Source organism: Chenopodium album, chromosome 1 (assembly GCF_948465745.1).
Source record: "Chenopodium album chromosome 1, dcCheAlbu1.1, whole genome shotgun sequence".
Classification (NCBI taxonomy): domain Eukaryota; kingdom Viridiplantae; phylum Streptophyta; class Magnoliopsida; order Caryophyllales; family Amaranthaceae; genus Chenopodium; species Chenopodium album.
This window is the reverse complement of record NC_137834.1, coordinates 7,618,781-7,639,685: the sequence shown is the minus strand read 5'-3', so window position 1 is coordinate 7,639,685 and position 20,905 is coordinate 7,618,781. Positions and strand designations below refer to the sequence as shown.

Below are 20,905 nucleotides of genomic sequence, written 5' to 3'. Positions count from 1 at the left end.
GGCTTCTGTGATTCAGAAGTTTGTATAGGTTGATCAGAAGATTGTGAAGATGGTTCGGTGTTCCCTGTTTGATCAGAAGTTTTTGGAGGTTGATCAGAAATTTGTGGAGGTTGATCAGAAGTTTGTGGAGGTTGATCAGAAAATTGTGGAGGTTGATCAGAATTTCCAGGTGGGAGTTCAGAACTTTCAGGGTGGTGTTCAGATGGAAGTGGGGACTCTCCAGCAGTTGGACTGTTAATAAAAAAATAATAAGAACAAAATAAAAATATCTAACTAATTTAAGAATATAAAGCAAATTGAAATCATATGTTTACATGCTAAAATATGAATGGAAAGCAAACTGAATTGGAATATGTTCACTTATTATATTTTGATATTCAAAAGTTTTAGATGGGTTGTTCAAAAAATAATCCAAACTTAATCACAATATATTAAGATAAATATAGAATTGTGTGTTGTTCAGTGGTTGTTGTTTATTGTTCAAACTTTTTAAAAGGGCGTTCATAAGATAATGTAATAATGTAATATTAACCATAATATATTCTAATATAAACTGAAATATATAAAAAATGTTCAGAAGTTTTTAAAGGGTATTTACGACATAATGTTCAGTAATTTTTGTGTGTTGTTCAAAATAATTTAAGGGTTGATCAAAAGACATATTCAAAACATAAGCACAATTATTGAATTTGCAAACAAGTATATAATCATTTATATAAATTTGTGTGTTGTTCAGTGGTTTTTGTTTATTGTTCAAAATGTTCTGAACGGTGTTCATCAGTTAATAAAATATTTAAATGTTAATCAATATATATATCAATTTAAACTTAAATAAAAGATTTTTAGTGGTTATTCGTTGTTGTTCAAAATATTTTTAAGGGTTGTTCAAAAAGAAATCCATACATATTAAAATTAATGAACATGCAAGTAAATATAGAAACACAAATACACAATTGTGGGTTTTTCAGTTGATTAAAATAGATGTTCAATGCTTTTTTCAGAATTTTTTGTTCATACAAACAACATATATAAACATTAAACAGGAAACATATGAATCAAAATATACCTGTTTGATGGACTTTGTGAAACTTGTTTGTTTAATTCTTCCAATATATTTTTATCAACAATTGGACTTGCTTTTATATCTTCTAATTTCTTCTTTTTTGGTGTTTTGAGTCTAAACATCTGACTTAATGTCTAGTTCAAAATATTTTTGTTTCAAATTAATTTTCAATTTTAAAAATTAGGGTTTCAATTACTCATTTTTTTTTTATGAATTTGAACAATAAATCACTTACATATCTTCATCTTCTTCAGTTGACGGAGATTGTTTCGATTTTCTACAAAAAAAAAAAAAAAAAAAAACAGAATTATATTGATTATTAACTATTTCAAAAAATTAAAAGCGACAACAATTTAACAAAATCGTATCATAATCAAAGTAATTGGAGTGATGTTCACCTTTTTGAAGGTGTTTTCGGTGATCCTTCGTCGTTCGCCATGGAAGTGCAGCAGTTTTAGAGAGAGAAAATTAAAAGTTGTTTGAGAAATGCAAAGAAATTAATTGAAGGAAGTGTATAATTTATGAGAAGAGAGAGAATGTTTAAAATGATTAAAAAAAATTAAATGGTGGTTTATACTTTGAGGTTTAGAACGGTTATTATTATTATTATTTTTAAAATAAAAACCGTATTATGTTAGTTGGACGGGTTTTGTTTATTTGGGCGTGGGTTTTGTGTCTGGCTTCTGTTTGTTGGGCCGCGTATTGGGCTGGTGCACCTATTTCTAGGTGCACCATGGTGTATCTAATACCAATTGAGACCGAAAATACTAAACCAGTCACCTTTGATCCCGTTTGGACTGTCTGATTTATATTTCCAGTCCGAGCCAATTTTAGAACACATTGACTAAATTGCCCCTGTCACCGTGTGCAGTTGTGCACCGTGTTGGGGTGAGAAACGCCCTAAGTCGGCAACACTTGTTTAAAATTCTTTTATCAATTGGATTATTATTCCCAACTTTTATTTTACTTTCAATTTGGGGATTCAAGTTCTGATTAATTAAATCACCTTTTCGCAAGTTAGGGTTTCAACTACGCTTCAAGTTTCTTACGTCGAATTACTCGCTATTTTGCTGGAGTAAATCATAATGGTTAGTCTTCTGCAATTCATCTCTTCTGAATTTCTTTGTTAATTTTGTAATTGAACAACTCGCATTAAACATTCAATTTTTTATTTATTGTGAATTCATAATATTTTCAATTCATTGTTGGGAAACCTAATTTCTCTGATCACTATTCTGAATATAGTTTGTTGTTGAGTACTATTGTATGTTGTTTATATGTTTTACCGCGTCTTTCTTGTTCATAGTTGTATTTCTTGCATTGTTCTGGATTAAAGAGGAGTTTTTTTTAGCATGATTAGGGCAAACGGTATCGTTTAAACGTTCGAGGAATCGTAATTAGGAAGAAAAACGTCAATAGAATGTGAAAATTTAGCTATCTTTTAGTGTGCAAATAGGGGAATGTGGCGTACCCTGTACATGAGAGCATATTGATCTTAGGCGCGGCGACACGGTTAGCCGTTGCCTTTATTCTTTGCAATTAGGGGCTATTTTGAAGTAATGAATATCCGTATTTTACTTCTTGGAAATTTATATTCGATAGAACCCTAGATGATGATTTGACTAGCTGAATTGGTTTGTATTCAACTCTTGTGCACATAAAAGTTTGATTCTAGAGTTTGTATAAGGAGGTTTATTTTTGGAATTTGGATATTCTGGAGGTGTTGTGGATTATTGATGATTGTTTAGGATGTCGATTGCCCCAATATAGTATATTTCAGTTGTATGGTGATTGGTGATATATAAAATCAATTTACAGAACATTTTAGTTTGCTCTTATGAACCTTCTCAACTGCACATTCATATTGCCTCTTTTGTGTATTGGCTGAATTTTCAACTTTTGTTCCAGGCAACACTTGCCGATTCTTTTTTGGCCGATCTGGATGATTTATCAGACAATGAAGCTGATGTCGTGGTGAGTTTATTACTTTTAGTCTTAGTCTTAGTCTTATCTTACAGTTTTTGATGTTTAAGTTCAGTGTGTGAAGAGTCTGTTAAATAATTGGTTGTGTATGTTATATAATTGAATTTTGATGTCAAGGTCTCGTAATGAGAGTAATTACAAGGAAAATATTTGTTGTTAGTTTGTATGTCTTTAATAGCTCTTGTTTGTTTCTTTTGTAGGTGGAAGAAGATGCTGATGCTGACAACATGGAGGAGGATATAGACGGAGAGTTAGCTGACATAGAATCTCTGAATTATGATGACCTTGATAGCGTTTCCAAACTACAAAAATCTCAACGTTACACTGATATAATGCAGGTAAGATGATGAACATTACATGTTTACAATAGGTTTTTGACTCACTGTAGGAGTGTTTGCGACGTTGTTCTGCTAATTAGCTGCCAAATTATTATGAATTTTTAAGCAGTTATGTATATAGGTCTTATTATATCTCCAGATGCAATCATAGTTTTTTTTGTTTTTCCCCTCTTTCCCCTATTGTGAAAGATGGCTTTCGCTTCATTTGCATGACTTTCATCCTGTGCCTCTTGTTTGGTTTGTTGAAAGTGCTGACCCTGATTGCTGAGGGCTCTCCCTCATTCTCTATTTTTGCGCTGGGCCCCTTGTCTACTTATCTTGTTTCGATGCTTAATATTTTTTCCAGGGTGAGAAGGTGGGGGGGAGGGGGGAGAGGAGGTGTTGCCAACTGGATGTTCAAATGTACTGATATCTGAGTTTTATTTAGCTGTATGGTCATCAATAACTTGTTCTTGAAATTGCAGAAAGTTGAAGATGCATTGCTAAAAGGTTCAGAGATTCCTGAACATGGAATAGTTTTGGAAGATGATCCCGAATATCAGCTGATTGTTGACTGCAATGCTTTGTCAGTGGATATTGAGAATGAGATTATTATTATCCATAATTTTATCCGTGACAAGTACCGTTTAAAGTTTCCTGAGCTTGAATCCCTCGTTCATCATCCCATTGACTATGCACGTGTTGTGAAGAAGATTGGTAATGAAGTGGACTTGACCCTAGTTGATCTGGAAGGGCTGCTGCCTTCTGCCATCATTATGGTTGTTTCAGTCACTGCTTCAACCACCAGTGGTAAGCCACTTCCAGAGGATGTTTTGCTGAAGACTGTTGAGGCATGTGATCGTGCAATTGAGCTTGATTCAGCAAGGAAAAAAGTCCTTGATTTTGTTGAAAGCAGAATGGTATATATAGCACCTAATCTTTCAGCTATTGTTGGGAGTGCTGTTGCAGCAAAACTAATGGGGACTGCTGGAGGTTTGGCCTCATTAGCTAAGATGCCAGCTTGTAATGTTCAGCTTCTTGGGGCCAAAAGGAAGAATTTGGCAGGCTTTTCGACTGCAACATCTCACTTTCGTGTTGGCTATATTGAGCAGACAGAGGTATTTCAGAGTACGCCCCCTCCTTTGAGAATGCGTGCATGTCGTCTTTTGGCTGCAAAGTCAACCCTTGCAGCTCGAGTAGATTCAACGAGAGGAGATTCAACTGGTAAGACTGGAAGGACATTACGAGAAGATATCCGTAAAAAGATCGAGAAGTGGCAAGAGCCTCCACCTCCTAAGATCCCAAAACCTCTTCCCGTGCCTGATTCAGAACCTAAAAAGAAAAGAGGTGGGCGAAGGCTAAGGAAGATGAAGGAAAGGTAGACCTGTCATTGGCGTAAAGTATCAGGGTGTTTTCTTTCCATACATTATTTTCTTAGTGTGTTCTTGTCCTGTTTTGCAGATATGCTGTCACAGATATGAGGAAATTGGCTAACAGAATGCAGTTTGGTGTGCCTGAAGAGAGTTCTCTAGGTAAAATTCCTTACTTTTAGTGTAACAAAGCCTCTAAATCTTTTTTGATTTGCATCCTTGTGTAGAATTCAGGAAATGCAGGTATATAATTTGAATAGAATGCTGATAATCTAGGCAAGCTAATGAGGGTACATATTCATATTAGATAAGAATTTCTAAAGTTACCTTTGTCACTTTATTCTAGTGCAAATCAAGTTCAAAAAATTTAATATTCTGTTGGAGTTTTTTTTATTTATTTTTATATTTAAATTTTATCTTTTTAATTAGCCAGGTAGTTTCCTTTTCTTAGAATAATAGCATATCTTACAATTCATTTTCCTTTTGCTAAGGTGATGGTTTGGGAGAAGGATATGGTATGCTTGGTCAAGCTGGAAGTGGGAAGTTACGTATGTCTGCTGGTCCAAGCAAGCTTGCAGCAAAAGTTGCTAAGAAGTAAGTTTTCTTCTAGTTAATTGGTGCTTGGAAGTTGGTTTTTGAGATTGTGTTGGGGTGGTTGACGTATCCTTTTCTGACATCTCTTTGTTGCTTTTAAAAATCAGATTCAAGGAAAAGCGCTACGGAAGCAGTGGTGTTACCTCAGGGTTAACTTCAAGTTTGGCATTTACCCCTGTGCAGGTCTGTACCTTATTTGACCTTTTGTTTGATTTATACCTTAAAATAATCTCTTTGTCCACAATAATTGTCCTTGATATGTTATTATTATTATTATTATCATTTTTTTTTTTCGTGTTTACTGCTGTGCAGGCATGTACTAAGTTTTCTTTTTTGTTTGATTTATAACTACAAGAACTCCCTTTGCCCCACAATCACTGGATATCTGTTCTTATGTTGATAATTGTTTATTCACGCAACTCCCTTTCTCTTATTTCTAGTGTGCTAGAGTTTTTTTTCTAGTCGACCTTAGCCTGATTTCACCTCTCCCTGTTTACTAAAATTCCCTGTACTCTATTCCCCAGAAGTTATCTAGACTCCTTAATATTTGTTCAAAAGTCTGGTAGGACAGAACACTGTGGGATGAATGAAGTAGAAAGTGATGCCAATGATTTGTTTTTGTAAACTACTTAGTTCCTCAATAGTTGCTAGTATTCTAGTGATTGCACAATGTACAATGTCTCCATTCCTTTAGCCATAAAATATTGTGCACTTGCCCTTATACCTAGTAAATCTCTAAGCTAACCTAAATAAGCAAGGTTTTACTAGATTTTTGGTTATTCTGCAGTCTGCACTATAACATCTTAGATTCCTTATTTTCCTAGTCTTGCTTTGTCACTCTACTGTTTCAATAGTCGAAATTTTGCTAATAGCATCTTTCATCTGACATTCAATATTTTTTTTTTTTATAAGTGGACTATTTTGTAGGTTTTTTTCTAGATACTCTTAATATATATTATGCTTATTCTTTCTTTTGGGCTTCTGATTCTTTGTAGATAGCTTTGCATGAGTCCACTGGCACTATAGTACTATTTGATGCTTTGTATATGGCATGAGGGGCCTTTTTATTATTATAATTATTTTGCTACTCCGTAACTACACGTACATCTTTATTATTGGATGTCCTCTAATTTGGAGGCCAATCAAAATGCGGATTATGGTTTTGTGTTGTTTTATCCTTTTCTAGGTCTCCATATTTTGAATTTTGCAATGAATGGATATATGTTGGGAACTTTAGGAATAGTAACAAATTGACAATCACATTACTTTAGACTTTTTCTATTAAAGGGGAATCACTATGCTTTTGCATGTTGGAGTTAGTTTAGCATAAACAGACTTATCTAATAGTTTTTGTGCTTCACATCTCATATTGGTTGTTGTGCTATCTTTATTTGGTTTTGCTTGAAGTGTTAGGTGTTGCTCTTTAGTCCAGCGGATGGGGTTCTGAACCTCTGATTTAAGACTTTATTGGTACTTATATTGAAGATATGTACGCCTTGGCTGTAACATGCCTAATAAGCCCTTTTATCTGAACAGTAGCTCTTGTTGTCCAAATACCATTCTAGATTTCTTATATCTGTCTCGCCAGAGGAAGGAGGGTGGGGGGGGGGGGGGGGGGTGGCGAAATCATTTTTGGAATCTCCCTTATGATTGTTATAAATCAACATGACTGGCATTGGGCACACCCAAGGATGAAATTTTAGACACTGGTCTTGTCTCTTGTCAACACATACTAAAATCTTTTGCTCTTTAAGAGGGGGGGTATTCTTATGTGCTTACATGGTTAAAACAAATTGTTGGATGATGTAATAGGGATAATTCCAGATCACTTCCCATCTGCTTTTCTTTGGGTGCTATTTGTAGATTTTAGTAACACTGTAACTGGAAATTGCTTATGCAATGCTCCCATACCATGACACTCGCCAAAAAACCATAGCACCCTTAAGTTATATGTGGAAAGGAAGAGGTCAGTCTATTTTCTTCCACTTCACTGTCTGCTTCTCTAGGCAACATAGAATGCTCATGTATCGTAGATCCATAACACTGAACTTTATCTTCCCTTACTATAGTCTTATGCAAAGATTGTTTAAACAGCTTCAGTGTCATTTACAGTCATTTAGTGTAAAAATTATTTTGGTTGTGATGTTTTTATCTACCATTGGGAAATTTTCATGGAAAACACTCCTTATGAGATTTGATTAAAATTTTGCTGCTGATGTTGAATTTCTGTTGTACCTTTCATGCAGGGCATTGAACTTTCAAATCCACAGGCTCATGCACATCAACTTGGTAGTGGAACTCAGAGTACATATTTTTCTGAAACAGGCACATTTTCAAAAATCAAGAGTAACTTGAGTAGAATATGAGCTTCCACAGGTATTCAAAGGTTTGCCCGTATCAGTTTAGTGCTTTATGGAGAGTGCAAGTTGACTATGGAAATTGAACATGCTCAAACAAATGTTCTCAACTATCAGTGTAACATTAAGCTACCAGGTTAAGATTGCAAAATTTTGTAGCAATTGTTATCTTCGAGGTTAAAGAAAAATCTAATTTGTCTATCTTCAGCACATGTACATGACTTTATGAATCTCACTATAAAATTATGGTTCACGAAAATAATTTTTACTACAAGTTTTGTTAGTTGATTCATGTTAGTTTAGGGATCTATGTTTATGAAGTAATTCAACTCCATGCTGAAAATTTAGATTTGTGATTGAGAGAGTAGTTCTGTGACACAAAGGAGTCAACGTTCTATTCTTTGTTTTTATTGAAGCTGGTTGTCTGAAACCCCATGTCATATTGAGAATGAAGAGACAATTGAGGTACAATAACTTGTCATTGTGGGGCTTTGGGCATGATTGGGATGGTTAGCTCAGGATCAGAGACTGAACATTGTTATGTTTGGGATGGGGAAGAGAGAAAATGAAGGTGGTGAGAGAATGTGGTGGCTGGTGGATCTGGTGGTTGCGATGCAGGCAGGCAGTCTTGCAGAGTTGCAGGGCAGTAGAAAGTGGGTTGTGGATGGCTTACTTCTTAGGTTTGTAGTTCTTATTTTGGTTAATATAAATTTAACTATGAATCTTTTATTCAGTCATCTAATGCATGTTTTATGGATCATATCATTATGAATCAATATTTTTTGTTAGTGACTTAACACGGCCTAATACTAAAATATGCAATCAGCAGTCTGGCGCAGTAATACCTAAAACTACAGGCATTAATGAAATATTTGTTTAATAATTATAAACTAATTTATCATTCAATCAAAGCAATTATACTAAATAATTGCAAATAATTTGTAGAAACTATATAAGAAAATAAAATATCATGTTACCAATATTTTCTACAGACTATAATACTCCCATTACAGCTCTATTATGATTTAAAATGAGTAGTAATTGAAAAGTGGGGGATATTTTACATGAACGTTTGAGTATGTATTAGTTATTTTGTGATAAAATTGTTTATCTGGATAATCTCTTGGGTCAATCTCATAGAAAGTCGTCTGATGACTGTATATACTTTAGATTTTAGTCCAAAACAATAATTACAGTATCTTATATTTAAACAGGGACATTATTACATTTATTAATGTAAAAAAAGGTTTTAATTGTACTTTATGTACCTTAATATTTACTGTAATTAATAAAAATTGCTGTAATGATTATTTACTCGTATTTCGACGATCTCAGTAGTATGGTAATTACAATATTGTTTTGAGAAAATTTTACTAAATTTTAATGCTACGTTCACATCAAAATATTTGCCAAATGGTTAATGCGCCTTTGACCCAAGTCACCCAACCGACCGATTCACAGTGCAACAAACTCACAATCGACTATTTTTAAGCTATGATATACGGAGTACTTTGTAATATTCTCGAATTGTTGATAGAAATTATCTAGCACAAAAATAACCCCAAATTACTTGACATTAATCCGATCCAGCTAAGTGTTTTGACAAGGCTCAAATGCGTCACCAACAACTAAACGGGTAGTGGATCTGCCAAGGCGATAGCATACTCAAAGCAATTTTTTGTGTAAACGGGTAGAGTATTGTGTAAACGTCGCTTAGTTGCAGGCTTACAGCTCTTGCAGGTTGTGAATCTATGACGATAATGTATACATTGTTAAATATAATTTATCCATGTTTGGTATTTCTACGTAGTGAAACAAATTATGAATTGCAACTATTGTAAGAACATAATTTGGTTTTCTTGTCTTGTACTTGTAGTTGACAAAACTACATTATTATTGCCTAATTAGTTAGAAATTTATATACAATCTGTTGCAGAGAAATCCTTATTTAATTATTTTTGTTGTAAATCTCTACTTCTGTTCTCTCCTACTCCTTTCTGAAACTGAAAGCAACAATTTCAATTTCTGTAATTTGTTATGATTTATTTGTAAAAATAATACTCCATTTTAGGCCTAATTAACAATCAAAATAATATCTATCACATGAGCCACGCTGTTAATTGAATATCGAAAAATATTAGGGTTACCATGTGGCCCATGTGAAGTGTATCACAATGTGATCTCTTCTCCTAAACTCCCGGGTTTGCTTCAAGCGTTCAATTGCTAACTTTTATGTGCATTTTTTTTGGCACTCAATCAAATAGATATATTTATATTTAGTGGTCGTTTCGTTAAAAACTTAAAATACTACATAGTTGGAGTTTTTTTTTTTTTTTTTTTTAATTTTTTTAAGAGAGCCAACAAAGGCGGGTGATGAGAATCGATTCTAGGATTATCTGAAATCGGGAGGGGAGCTCTAAGCATTTGAGTTTTCCTCTCAGTCTTAAAGTGTAATATCTACGTGGTATTTATCCGTACCTATAGGAACTTCTTTAGGTTCCACTCAATGGAATGACTTGATATATTTTTTTTAAAATTATTAAATTGATTAATAATTATTTAGATCTCCTAGATGTGCACACAATATAAAAACTTAAATGCATTAATTCAAGAATGACACTTATCTTAATATGAGGGTAATATCTAACACTTTCTAATTGTAGGCTTAATCTGATGAATAGTTTATTAATTAGCTAATTAATTAATAATGAAGCTAGGCAGAAGTTTATCTATATAAGGTCACTAGACAGAAAGTCAAATGGCTAAGTACAAAGTAAAATAGAGTGCAATAATATGGCTAGTCAAATGATTTCATCTGTTTTTTCACGAGCATTGGTTTCTTCAACTCGTTCTACTCTTTCTCAAGGTACTTTTACTCTTTAGAAATATATATTTTTGATGAGATCAATAAGATGACATGTTATTGCTGCTAATGTTGTTCCTCTAGTTGTTAACTAGATTTCATTATAACATCGTTACTCGTTTAAACTTTTACTATTGACTTATATTTAAACTTATTTTCACCGTAGCAAAAGTTATATGTGAGTGTTTCGGAACTTATTATTTTATCCAAACTTATTTTGTCTGAACTTTTTGTACTTGTTTGAATTGTTATGAATTGTTTGAAATAAGACAAAATGTGATAAATTAAGTTGAAATAAGACAAAATGTGATAAATTAGAGTAGCAAAAAGGGTCAAAGTTTCTTGGGACACAAATTGGGTTTGGGAACTCAATTCATTTCCTACTATTGTTACACACTTAAACTAGTCTATAAGTTAACCATTGCAATGTATTACATTACATACCAATTCACATGTTTCGGTTAGTGGTTCGAGGGGATTAGAGAATTAGATTACACTGATTTGAGCACGTATTATAAACCTAATGTTGCACTAATTGAAGAACGGAGGAAGTAATCTAAAGACATCGTTAAAAAGTTATATTGAACTTAGAGTTCTTACTAGTCTTTGTATTAAGGTGTACTACATCTGTTTTATCATGAATTAACTTGTGAAATTAAATGCTTCAGTTCCAATTATTTGTTCAAGGCTAATGCTGCAGTATCTGTACTTGTTTCTTAGGGAGAGCTTGTCAGTTGAGAAGAGTAGTCTGCATATACAGCACAACTGCAGCCGCCGAGGAACCCATCACTCCACCAGTAAAGGTGAAATATACTCAGCTTCTAATTAATGGACAGTTTGTGGATTCAGCTTCAGGTGAGATTTCCACTGAAACTATGAATCAATAGATTAAATTTCATCCGTGTTAAAGATAATACAACAATTTGCTATGTGTTTTAGGTAAAAAATTCAAGACAAATGACCCTAGAACAGGTAATGTGATTGCTGAGGTTGCTGAGGGTGATGTTGAGGATATCAATCGCGCAGTTGCTGCTGCTCGCAAAGCTTTTGATGAAGGGCCTTGGCCTAAGATGACTGCTTATGTAATTTGCTAGTATTGTTCCTTCTTTTCTTTCTCTGAAGCTAGCTCCTATATTTTGTGTAGCTAACTCTCAGCCTTATCATTTTACAGCAAAGATCACAAATCCTGTTAAAGTTTGCTGATCTACTTGACCAGCACACTGATGAGATTGCTGCCCTTGAGACGTGGGACAATGGAAAGCCATATGAGCAAGCTGCTAAGATCGAATTACCAATGTGTGCTCGTATAATGAGATATTATGCTGGTGGGTGTAAAATAGGTGCTATCTTAGCTGATTTATGGAATGTAAACTTGTATTTGTGTTTCCTAACGGATTTGTATGTTCAAAAACCTCAGGATGGGCGGATAAAATACATGGTCTAACTATGCCTGCTGATGGACCTCATCATGTACAAACCCTCCATGAACCCATAGGTGTAGCAGGACAAATTATCCCATGGAATTTCCCTCTTCTCATGTTTGTGTGGAAGATCGGGCCAGCATTAGCTTGTGGAAATTCCGTTGTTATGAAGACTGCAGAACAAACACCATTGACTGCCCTTTATGCAGCAAAACTGCTCCATGAGGTACTATTATCTACCTGGTCTTTTTGGTCCTGTTCATCATCTATATGACACTATAAAGAGTTTCCTTTACTTAGATGAACACAGAAAAGATTCATTTAGAGTGGATAGTATAATATAGGATTATGGCAGGTGATCCAAATAATGTCAGAGCTGAACCATTCATCAAATCTATGTTGCTTACAGATGAAACTTAATTTGCTTTAAATTGTTTTATCACATAGATGAAATGAAACTTAACTCGATTAAACTCTGTATCAATGTTGTGGCAGGCCGGACTTCCTGATGGTGTTCTAAATGTGGTTTCTGGTTATGGCCCTACTGCCGGTGCAGCTCTAGCATCTCACATGGATGTGGACAAGGTAATGACTAATAAGCACCCCATATGTAGAAAGGCTATATTAACCGTATCCTGCCATCTATGAGCATGCAGGACACAATAGATAAGAGTTATGCAGTGTCTTTGTGTCTACTGTCTAGGACTGTTATCTGACATATACTTCGCGTTGTATTGTTGCAGCTGGCCTTTACTGGATCAACTGAGACTGGAAAACTGGTGCTTGAGATGGCAGCAAAGAGTAATCTAAAGTCGGTGACTTTGGAGCTTGGAGGGAAATCTCCTTTCATTGTGTGCAAGGATGCTGATATAGATAAGGCTGTTGAACTCGCTCACTTTGCCCTTTTCTTCAATCAGGTTAGTGGAACAATTTTTTGTTATTTTGTCTCTTATTTTTATGCTTGCCATAACCCATATGTATATGTACTTACAAGGCTATGATCATTTTTGCAGGGACAATGCTGCTGTGCTGGCTCGCGTACATATGTACATGAAAGTGTATACGATGAGTTTGTTGAGAAAGCAAAGGCACGTGCCATAAAGCGTGTTGTTGGTGATCCATTCAGGAAGGACATTGAACAAGGTCCTCAGGTATGCAATATGTAAATTGATTTAAAACTACACCTTTTTACACTAGTTGGAGGACTTCTGAAAAACTCACTATTCTTTGAGTTTCTCAGATTGATTCAGAACAATTTGAGAAGGTGATGCAATATATTAGATCCGGTATTGAGAGTGGAGCTAAGCTCGAAACAGGAGGAGAACAATTAGGGTCAAAGGGATTCTACATACAACCCACTGTTTTCTCCAATGTCAATGAAGACATGCTGATTGCAAAGGATGAAATATTTGGTCCTGTTCAGTCTATCTTGAAGTTCAAGTGAGTTCACTCTTTGCATATATTCTGTCCCTTTGTCATTCTTTTAGTGTGATAGGATTATTACTTAATATCCTGTCTCATCATCTATTATGCAGGGACCTTGGAGAGGTGGTTCGACGAGCCAATGCTTCACCCTATGGGCTAGCAGCCGGAGTCTTCACCCAGGATATAGACACTGCTAATACTTTGGCTCGGGCCTTAAGAGTTGGCACGGTGTGGGTGAACTGCTTTGATGTCTTCGATGCAGGCATTCCGTTTGGTGGTTACAAGATGAGTGGACAAGGAAGGGAGAAGGGAATTTACAGTCTGATGAATTATCTGCAAGTCAAGGCTGTGGTTACTCCTTTGAAGGATCCTGCATGGCTGTAAAAACACTCACAAATTATAGAATTTTTCCCTTTTGTTCTACAAGATTATCCATTGTCTGCAAGAAATAGCACATATTTTGTGCCTTTTAGTTGTATTTTTGTGGTTCATTGTCTTTGTTGTATGAAATTAACTGAGCAATTTTGTTATGTTGAAGTCAATTGGCAAATCATCAAGGAAAGATACTCCATATGTATTTTATTTGCAAATTCAGACGTTGAGAATAATTAGCAACTTTGTCTATAGCATAAACATGTACTGCTTTTTTTTTCAACATACATCTCAAATTCTCAACATTTACTTATTATTTTTATTTTTAAGTGTATAGTTGGATGACAAAAGCACATGTTGAATACATTTTTTTAAAATTGTTTTTGAAACTTCAAAAAGTGAAGGCCAATCGAATATTTCCCCTAAAAAAAAGTACGTCTTCATGTACATTATGTTCACGAGATCACTCGTTGTTGGCCTTGGCCTAAGATATTTATCCCATATCTTGATAGAGTATATAAAACGATCAGTTAAATTTTTAATTAAGTTAACATGGTATCAAGAGTCTGCGTGACACAAAGATTACGGGTTCGAATCTCATCCACCCCTCCTTTCAAAATGGACTATTAAACGCTAGGTATGGTGGGGCCCATGCTACATCCACACTACAAACTCAATGGACTCTCTTGTGAGTGGACGTGATAGATTATATAAAACGATCTTGGGCTTCAACCATCAGCTTTTGGTTGAGTTGGGTCCTTTTAACATATCTTTTTTGCAAGTTGCATTATTTAGTAATTTATTCTCTTCCTTTTCCCATGTGTCTAATTAACAACTTCCAAATATTTAGAAATAATCAAATAATGTACAATCATCTGGGTTTTGATGTAAAGTGACAAGCAGACGAAGTAGTTGATATCCTTTTTGATTTCCTTATATCATACATGTTGGTGGTCTAATTAAAACAATGTCCAAGGTACCACCTAAAGAGAATATTGAGCATTATTTGACCATATAATAGTACGGAATACTAGTTTACTATCTGCTATCTACCAATCAGTCTTCCTTTCGCATATTATAATAGCCATTTAGACCTACCGACCCAACAAAGATAAGTATGCACAAGTTTTTTTAGAGATATTACTCCGTAATATTTAAATCCTAAGCGAACAAATAATAATACATTGATATTTTAATTGATCAATAGTATAAAATGAATAGAGTATAAAATTAAGCTGTTATTTAGCGTTTTCCACTAATCGATAGTTTAAAATATTATTTAATGGAAGTAGATGGAGTTATAGCAGCATTTTCTATATAAAGTGATCACTAATCAGAATTCAAAATGTTCTTGCTTTGGTGTCTACACTACTTCAAGTGGTGGGTTGCTATTGCTAATGTCCTCTCTTTCTCTCTCTTTCCACTCTTTTTTTGTTAATTTTTATGCTAATTAGTTTTGTGTGTTATAACAGAGGAAAAAAGGAAGTGAAAAATGGCAAGCCAAAAGATCTCATCTTTCCTATCTCGCACATTGGTTTCTTCTTCAATCCGTTCCCTTTCACAACATGGTACTTTCTAAGCTCAATATATATATTTATTTTTCGTTCCGTTTTTCAATGGCAAAAGGTAGAGATGTAGACTGGATTTGATCCCGGGTTTTGAATACCATCTTTAACCTAGAAGTAATTAAGTTAGTTGACATTCAGAAAATATTACTGTAGTGTCATTTTGCTCATGTATGGGGTAGGGGTAAGTGAGAATGTTAGATGAGATCTATTGTTGTTACAGTTACTTAGCTTTTATGCTCTGAATTAAATCCGCAAATAGCACACGTCTATAAAATTGTTAAACAGACTACAGTGTATTTTGAATGTTGTACCTTAAAATATTATAGTTTTGGCTTTTTATATTTGTTGTCACATGGCTAATAAAGATCCATGCTATTGAGCTACAACGTATGTAATTTTTCTTTTGTTTTCTTTTACTTGCAACAGTGTTAAAGATACATTTCGAAAGGTGGTCAAAGAATACGTAACATCAGAAGGCTTAATTTATTAAATATCAATAGATTATATCAAACAATTATCATATCCTGATGATCTCCAAAAATTTATATACTGTAGATGTTTTGTTTTATGAAATGGAGAAAGTTTAATTTAGTCTTGTAAATTGCAATGAGCTATACATGCAACAAAACTTTATACTACCTCCGGATAGTATTATATGCAACTTTGGGGTATTATTTGTGAGATATAAAAAATTCTAAAGTTGCATATAATACGATCAGGAGGTAGTATTATAAATTGACTAGTGAAGCTTATAATAAACATTCCCTATATTAATTAGAAGTGTTGTGAAAACATGTAAGAAAAACTTCAAGATATATGCACCCATAATTTATGTCAATACTCCATTTGTTTCAAATGTATGGTATTTTAATCACAGAATTCTTTTGTTTAAGACTGATGCTGAAGCTTCTGTAATTGTTCAGGAAGAACTACTCACTGCAGAAGAGTGGTGAGCAGATACAGCACTGCTGCTGCCACTGAGGATCCTATTACTCCGCCTGTGAGTGTAAAATATACTCAGCTTCTGATCGGTGGAAAATTTGTGGATTCTGCATCAGGTGTGTTTTTATTAAGCTCCTAATGATGACTAATCAGACGAGAAAATTACTAACGATTGCTGATGCCATGATGATTAACAGCTCTTCATCTGTTTCAGGTAAAAAATTCAAAACATACGATCCTAGGACAGGAAATGTGATTGCAGAAGTTGCTGAGGGTGATGCTGAGGATATTAATCGTGCAGTTGCTGCTGCTCGCAAAGCATTTGATGAAGGGCCTTGGCCTAAGATGACTGCTTATGTAATCAGCTAGCTTCTTGCATTAATATTGATATTATAAAGGCCACAGAAAAACAGCAGTAAATAAGTATATTTTTATTTTTCAGGAAAGGTCAAAAATTCTGTTCAAATTTGCTGATCTACTTGAGCAGCATACTGATGAGATAGCTGCTCTTGAGACTTGGGATAATGGCAAGCCATATGAGCAAGCTGCTAAAGCCGAATTACCAATGTGTGTTCGTCTAATGAGATATTATGCTGGTAGGTATTGAAATAAGCTAAGCTATTTGGGTTTAAGAACATGAATTTGGGTTTATTTTGACAATTGTTCAATGTTGGAATTTCTTAGGATGGGCTGATAAGATACATGGTCTAACTGTTCCTGCTGATGGACCATATCAAATGCAAACCCTGCATGAACCCATAGGGGTAGCAGGGCAGATTATCCCATGGAATTTTCCGATTCTCATGTTTGTGTGGAAGGTTGCGCCTGCCTTAGCATGCGGGAATACCATTGTTTTGAAGAGTGCAGAACAAACACCATTAACTGCAATCTATGCTGCAAAGTTACTCCAAGAGGTACTTGCACAATGAAAAGTCCAAATATGTGCCTCTTTTCATCTATTCCAACTTGTTTTGCTTCAGATATCTCTGCAATAGATTTTATGGACTTCAAAATGGTAGAATGGACAAGCTAAGTACTACTGATTAGAATTTAAATCATTGGTAATTATACTGCAGAAATATTTCATTTTTAATAGGCTTAATTAGGTTCCTGATAAAATGATCTGATCATCATATTAATAGCCTAATACATCTTACCTTGGCAAGCTTGGTTGTGTGTTGCAAGCGTTGAATCTAAATTAATCAGTCAAAAAAGCGAGAAAGAAACTGTGGATCATCATACTTTTCGAGTTATATAAAGGACATGTATATGGATTGAAGTTTGCTGATCTTAATATGTTTTGCTGCAGGCTGGACTTCCTGATGGTGTCATAAATGTGGTCTCTGGCTATGGTCCTACTGCTGGTGGAGCTCTTGCTTCTCACATGGATGTCGATAAGGTAACAATGAGCACCTTGTTTAAGTTTTTCTCTTATATAATTCAAAATGTCAGTTATGGATCTCCAAGATAATGTCACCAGACTGTAATTAGTACTGATCTTATGTACATTAACATAACATTTCTGCATTGCAGCTGGCTTTTACCGGATCAACTGTGACTGGAAAGTTAGTGCTTGAGATGGCATCGAAGAGTAATTTAAAGCCGGTGACTTTGGAGCTTGGAGGGAAATCTCCCTTTATTGTGTGCAAGGATGCTGATATAGACAAAGCAGTGGAACTAGCCCATTTTGCTCTCTTCTTCAACCAGGTAAGTCGCCTTTCATCAATTAGTCCAGGTTTATTGGGTCATGTCACAGAATTTTATTCAAGGGTCATTTCCATTATTTTCTCAGGGACAATGCTGTTGTGCTGGTTCTCGTACATATGTACATGAAAGCATATATGATGAGTTTGTTGAGAAAGCAAAGGCACGAGCTATGAAGCGTGCTGTTGGTGATCCTTTTAGGAAGGACATTGAGCAGGGGCCTCAGGTAAACAAATTGGCAAAATATTGGATCATAACTAATACATTTGCATAATTTCCTATATATTATAGGCCAGAACCTTAACATGTTGAATGCATAATGCTTGTTTTTATTATGAAATTCTTACTTTCTCTGGAATGCCTCAGATTGATTCAGAGCAATTCGAGAAGGTGATGCAATACATAAGATCAGGTATCGAGAGTGGAGCTAAGCTCGAAACAGGAGGAGAAAAATTAGGCTCAAAGGGTTATTATATTCAGCCTACTGTTTTCTCTAATGTCAATGAAGACATGTTGATTGCACAGGATGAGATCTTTGGTCCTGTTCAGTCCATCTTAAAATTCAAGTGAGCATCTTTAATTTACACTAGCAACTAATCTAAGAACCTTAAATTATTTTTTATGACCAACCCTGAGATGTATTTACTTGTAGGGACATACAAGAGGTGGCTCGACGAGCCAATAACACACACTATGGATTGGCAGCAGGAGTGTTCACACAGGACATCGACACAGCTAACTACTTGGCTCGAGCTCTCAAAGTAGGCACGGTTTGGGTGAACTGCTACGATGTATTCGATGCAGCCATCCCCTTTGGAGGGTACAAGATGAGTGGACAAGGAAGGGAGAAGGGTATATACTGTCTCATGAACTACTTGCAAGTCAAGTCTGTTGTTACACCTTTGAAGGATCCTGCATGGTTGTAGAAAACACACAGATTATTATTGTTGTTGAAGTCTTGTATTCCTGTTTTTCTTAGTTACTTCAACAGCTGAAATAAAGGAAGGCTGCAATACTATTTTCACTAGCTAAGCCTCTATATAATATAGCTTCATTTGAGCATTTAATTTGATTTAATTTTCAATTATTCTTTGTCTATATTGTCTATATAATATAGCTTCTTTTGAGCATTTAATTTTTTCTAATTCATTGAAATTGCATTTAGATTAATATCATCTAGCCTTTAACCTATGCCATCTTGGTGCAATACTATTTTCACTAGCAAAGCCTCTAGGTATTGAATTATTTGCTGTATAATCAACCCACTTTAATTATACAAGTAATCATTTAATGATTTAAGTATAAAGGGGCCAATATTGGAAATAAAAAATGACCATCGTAGGATGGAGCCCACATAGGCGAAAATTTGTATGATATGGCCTAAATTGAAATTAGTTGTCACATTATATATAGATCATTACATTTAACTTTATACAATCTCTTAGGGTCTATTCCGAACTTTCGATTTACTGAAAACAACTGAACTGAATAAACCTCTCTAAGTGTCACCACATATAAGTGTCCCACATTGGTTGAAAAAGAGAGAATTAAACACTTTATAAGGCTAAGGGGCTACTCCTTTTTATTGTCATATGGTTTTTGGGATGGAACCTCCTTGGACTTGTGAAGTGGACTCTCTTAATTTGCGGGTCTGACCTATGCGATCACAATGATATGATAGACACACTAATAGATTTGTCATGAATTGTTATAAATTTAACCTCTCATTATGATTTTTTTAAAATTTATTTTTTTTAATGATAGACACTTAGCTTGTTTAACTGATTACCAACTTAGTTATGTAGAGATAGATATGACGTATGTGTTGGGCTAGTACAAAAGTGGTTAAATTTGACATGAGAGGCACGATGGTGGACTATGAGCATCTTATAAAAATTTGATATGAGCATGATGATTGGCTTGCTTATTTTCAACCAATTTAAAAAATATATACTTGGATTTGAATACAAACATTATCATTGTGTCCTTAAACTGCATTTATAACATATATTCACACATGTTTAATATGACATGACATGACATAACACGACTTTTTCTAGGTCTAAGAACAACCCGATCCCGATCCAATAACATCACATGGGCTTAAGAGCTCTGGCCCGCTCTTGTTTTATGATAAGTATTCGGTGCCCTACTTTTTTGGAGGGGCTCCTCTATTTCATGATTTCATCATTGTGTTTTTTGTACAGAATAGTCAAATAATTTATCACAATATTACGGAGTGCTACCTAATAGCCATTACTCATTATTCATGAAACATTTTCTGAAGGCTCACTAGTAAATGACAATGGTGGATGATGATTACGGACAAATAAATTTCTAAAAAAAAAAAACAATCTAAATTTCTAAAATTTTGCAATTTTCTAACAAGTACTCCATATTAAATATTTTTCAGATTTTGAAAAAAATCTTTGACATCATTGACAACTACTATACTCCTAGTCTCCTACAAATCTACAATACTACCCAAACTCCCAAAGAACAAGTTGAAGTTTGGTAGATTTTATTTTCTCATCAATACTACCCTTTTCAAGTTTTCAACAACGACCACCAATCCTCCACACGGATTCTCACTCAAGTTATCATCAAGTTCGCAACAACACAAATATTCTTTTTTATTTTTTTTGTTGTAATGTGGAAAAAATTACCGAGTACTTAAATTAAAAGATATTGCTTGATGGTTTGGATTTTTTCAATACGGTTAAGACATGTTCTCATACGTTGAAATTCAGTTCAGCTCCTAATTTCCTTATCTTATAAAATATTCAATTCAGTTCAGTTCAGCTCAGTTCAGTCAATGAAAACAAGCCCTAAGTCTTATTCTTTTGGACTTATTTTTCAAAAAATTTGAACTTTTATTTACTTCACATTCTTTTAGTCCAAAACAACACGATTAAATATTGTCATT

The 20,905-nt window shown here is 34.5% G+C and overlaps 3 protein-coding genes across 3 annotated transcripts; all 3 read left to right on the top strand.

Moving 5' to 3' along the window:
* Positions 1-1,967: 1,967 nt before the first annotated feature.
* Positions 1,968-7,862, top strand: LOC145641690 (U4/U6 small nuclear ribonucleoprotein Prp31 homolog). Its single transcript, XM_081692609.1, has 8 exons — positions 1,968-2,151; positions 2,972-3,037; positions 3,247-3,384; positions 3,849-4,741; positions 4,825-4,895; positions 5,225-5,327; positions 5,435-5,510; positions 7,574-7,862. Exons 1-8 carry the CDS (start codon positions 2,149-2,151, stop codon positions 7,691-7,693), a joined length of 1,470 nt encoding a protein of 489 aa, XP_081548735.1. The 5' UTR covers positions 1,968-2,148; the 3' UTR covers positions 7,694-7,862.
* A 2,603-nt stretch (positions 7,863-10,465) lies between these two features.
* Positions 10,466-14,039, top strand: LOC145643171 (benzaldehyde dehydrogenase, mitochondrial-like). Its single transcript, XM_081694356.1, has 10 exons — positions 10,466-10,550; positions 11,268-11,402; positions 11,487-11,629; positions 11,719-11,872; positions 11,965-12,194; positions 12,464-12,553; positions 12,712-12,885; positions 12,982-13,119; positions 13,209-13,408; positions 13,504-14,039. The coding sequence occupies exons 1-10, from the start codon at positions 10,478-10,480 to the stop codon at positions 13,775-13,777; spliced, it is 1,611 nt and encodes a 536-aa protein (XP_081550482.1). The 5' UTR covers positions 10,466-10,477; the 3' UTR covers positions 13,778-14,039.
* Positions 14,040-15,112: 1,073 nt separating this feature from the next.
* On the top strand, positions 15,113-19,070 carry LOC145643104 (aldehyde dehydrogenase family 2 member B7, mitochondrial-like). Its single transcript, XM_081694284.1, has 11 exons — positions 15,113-15,145; positions 15,238-15,333; positions 16,257-16,391; positions 16,490-16,632; positions 16,718-16,871; positions 16,960-17,189; positions 17,585-17,674; positions 17,809-17,982; positions 18,068-18,205; positions 18,346-18,545; positions 18,632-19,070. The coding sequence occupies exons 2-11, from the start codon at positions 15,258-15,260 to the stop codon at positions 18,903-18,905; spliced, it is 1,614 nt and encodes a 537-aa protein (XP_081550410.1). The 5' UTR covers positions 15,113-15,145; positions 15,238-15,257; the 3' UTR covers positions 18,906-19,070.
* Positions 19,071-20,905: the final 1,835 nt, after the last annotated feature.

What these genes read in the sequence shown, in the direction of transcription:
- LOC145641690 (XM_081692609.1), top strand. An exon ending in CTAAGGAAGATGAAGGAAAG is followed by an intron (nt 4,742 to 4,824) that starts GTAGACCTGTCA and finishes CCTGTTTTGCAG; the next exon opens with ATATGCTGTCACAGATATGA. An exon ending in GCCTGAAGAGAGTTCTCTAG is followed by an intron (nt 4,896 to 5,224) that starts GTAAAATTCCTT and finishes CCTTTTGCTAAG; the next exon opens with GTGATGGTTTGGGAGAAGGA.
- LOC145643171 (XM_081694356.1), top strand. Translation starts at nt 10,478, where the DNA reads ATGGCTAGTCAAATGATTTCATCTGTTTTTTCACGAGCATTGGTTTCT. An exon ending in GTTTGTGGATTCAGCTTCAG is followed by an intron (nt 11,403 to 11,486) that starts GTGAGATTTCCA and finishes TATGTGTTTTAG; the next exon opens with GTAAAAAATTCAAGACAAAT. An exon ending in GGCCTAAGATGACTGCTTAT is followed by an intron (nt 11,630 to 11,718) that starts GTAATTTGCTAG and finishes ATCATTTTACAG; the next exon opens with CAAAGATCACAAATCCTGTT.
- LOC145643104 (XM_081694284.1), top strand. Translation starts at nt 15,258, where the DNA reads ATGGCAAGCCAAAAGATCTCATCTTTCCTATCTCGCACATTGGTTTCT. An exon ending in ATTTGTGGATTCTGCATCAG is followed by an intron (nt 16,392 to 16,489) that starts GTGTGTTTTTAT and finishes CATCTGTTTCAG; the next exon opens with GTAAAAAATTCAAAACATAC. An exon ending in GGCCTAAGATGACTGCTTAT is followed by an intron (nt 16,633 to 16,717) that starts GTAATCAGCTAG and finishes TTTATTTTTCAG; the next exon opens with GAAAGGTCAAAAATTCTGTT.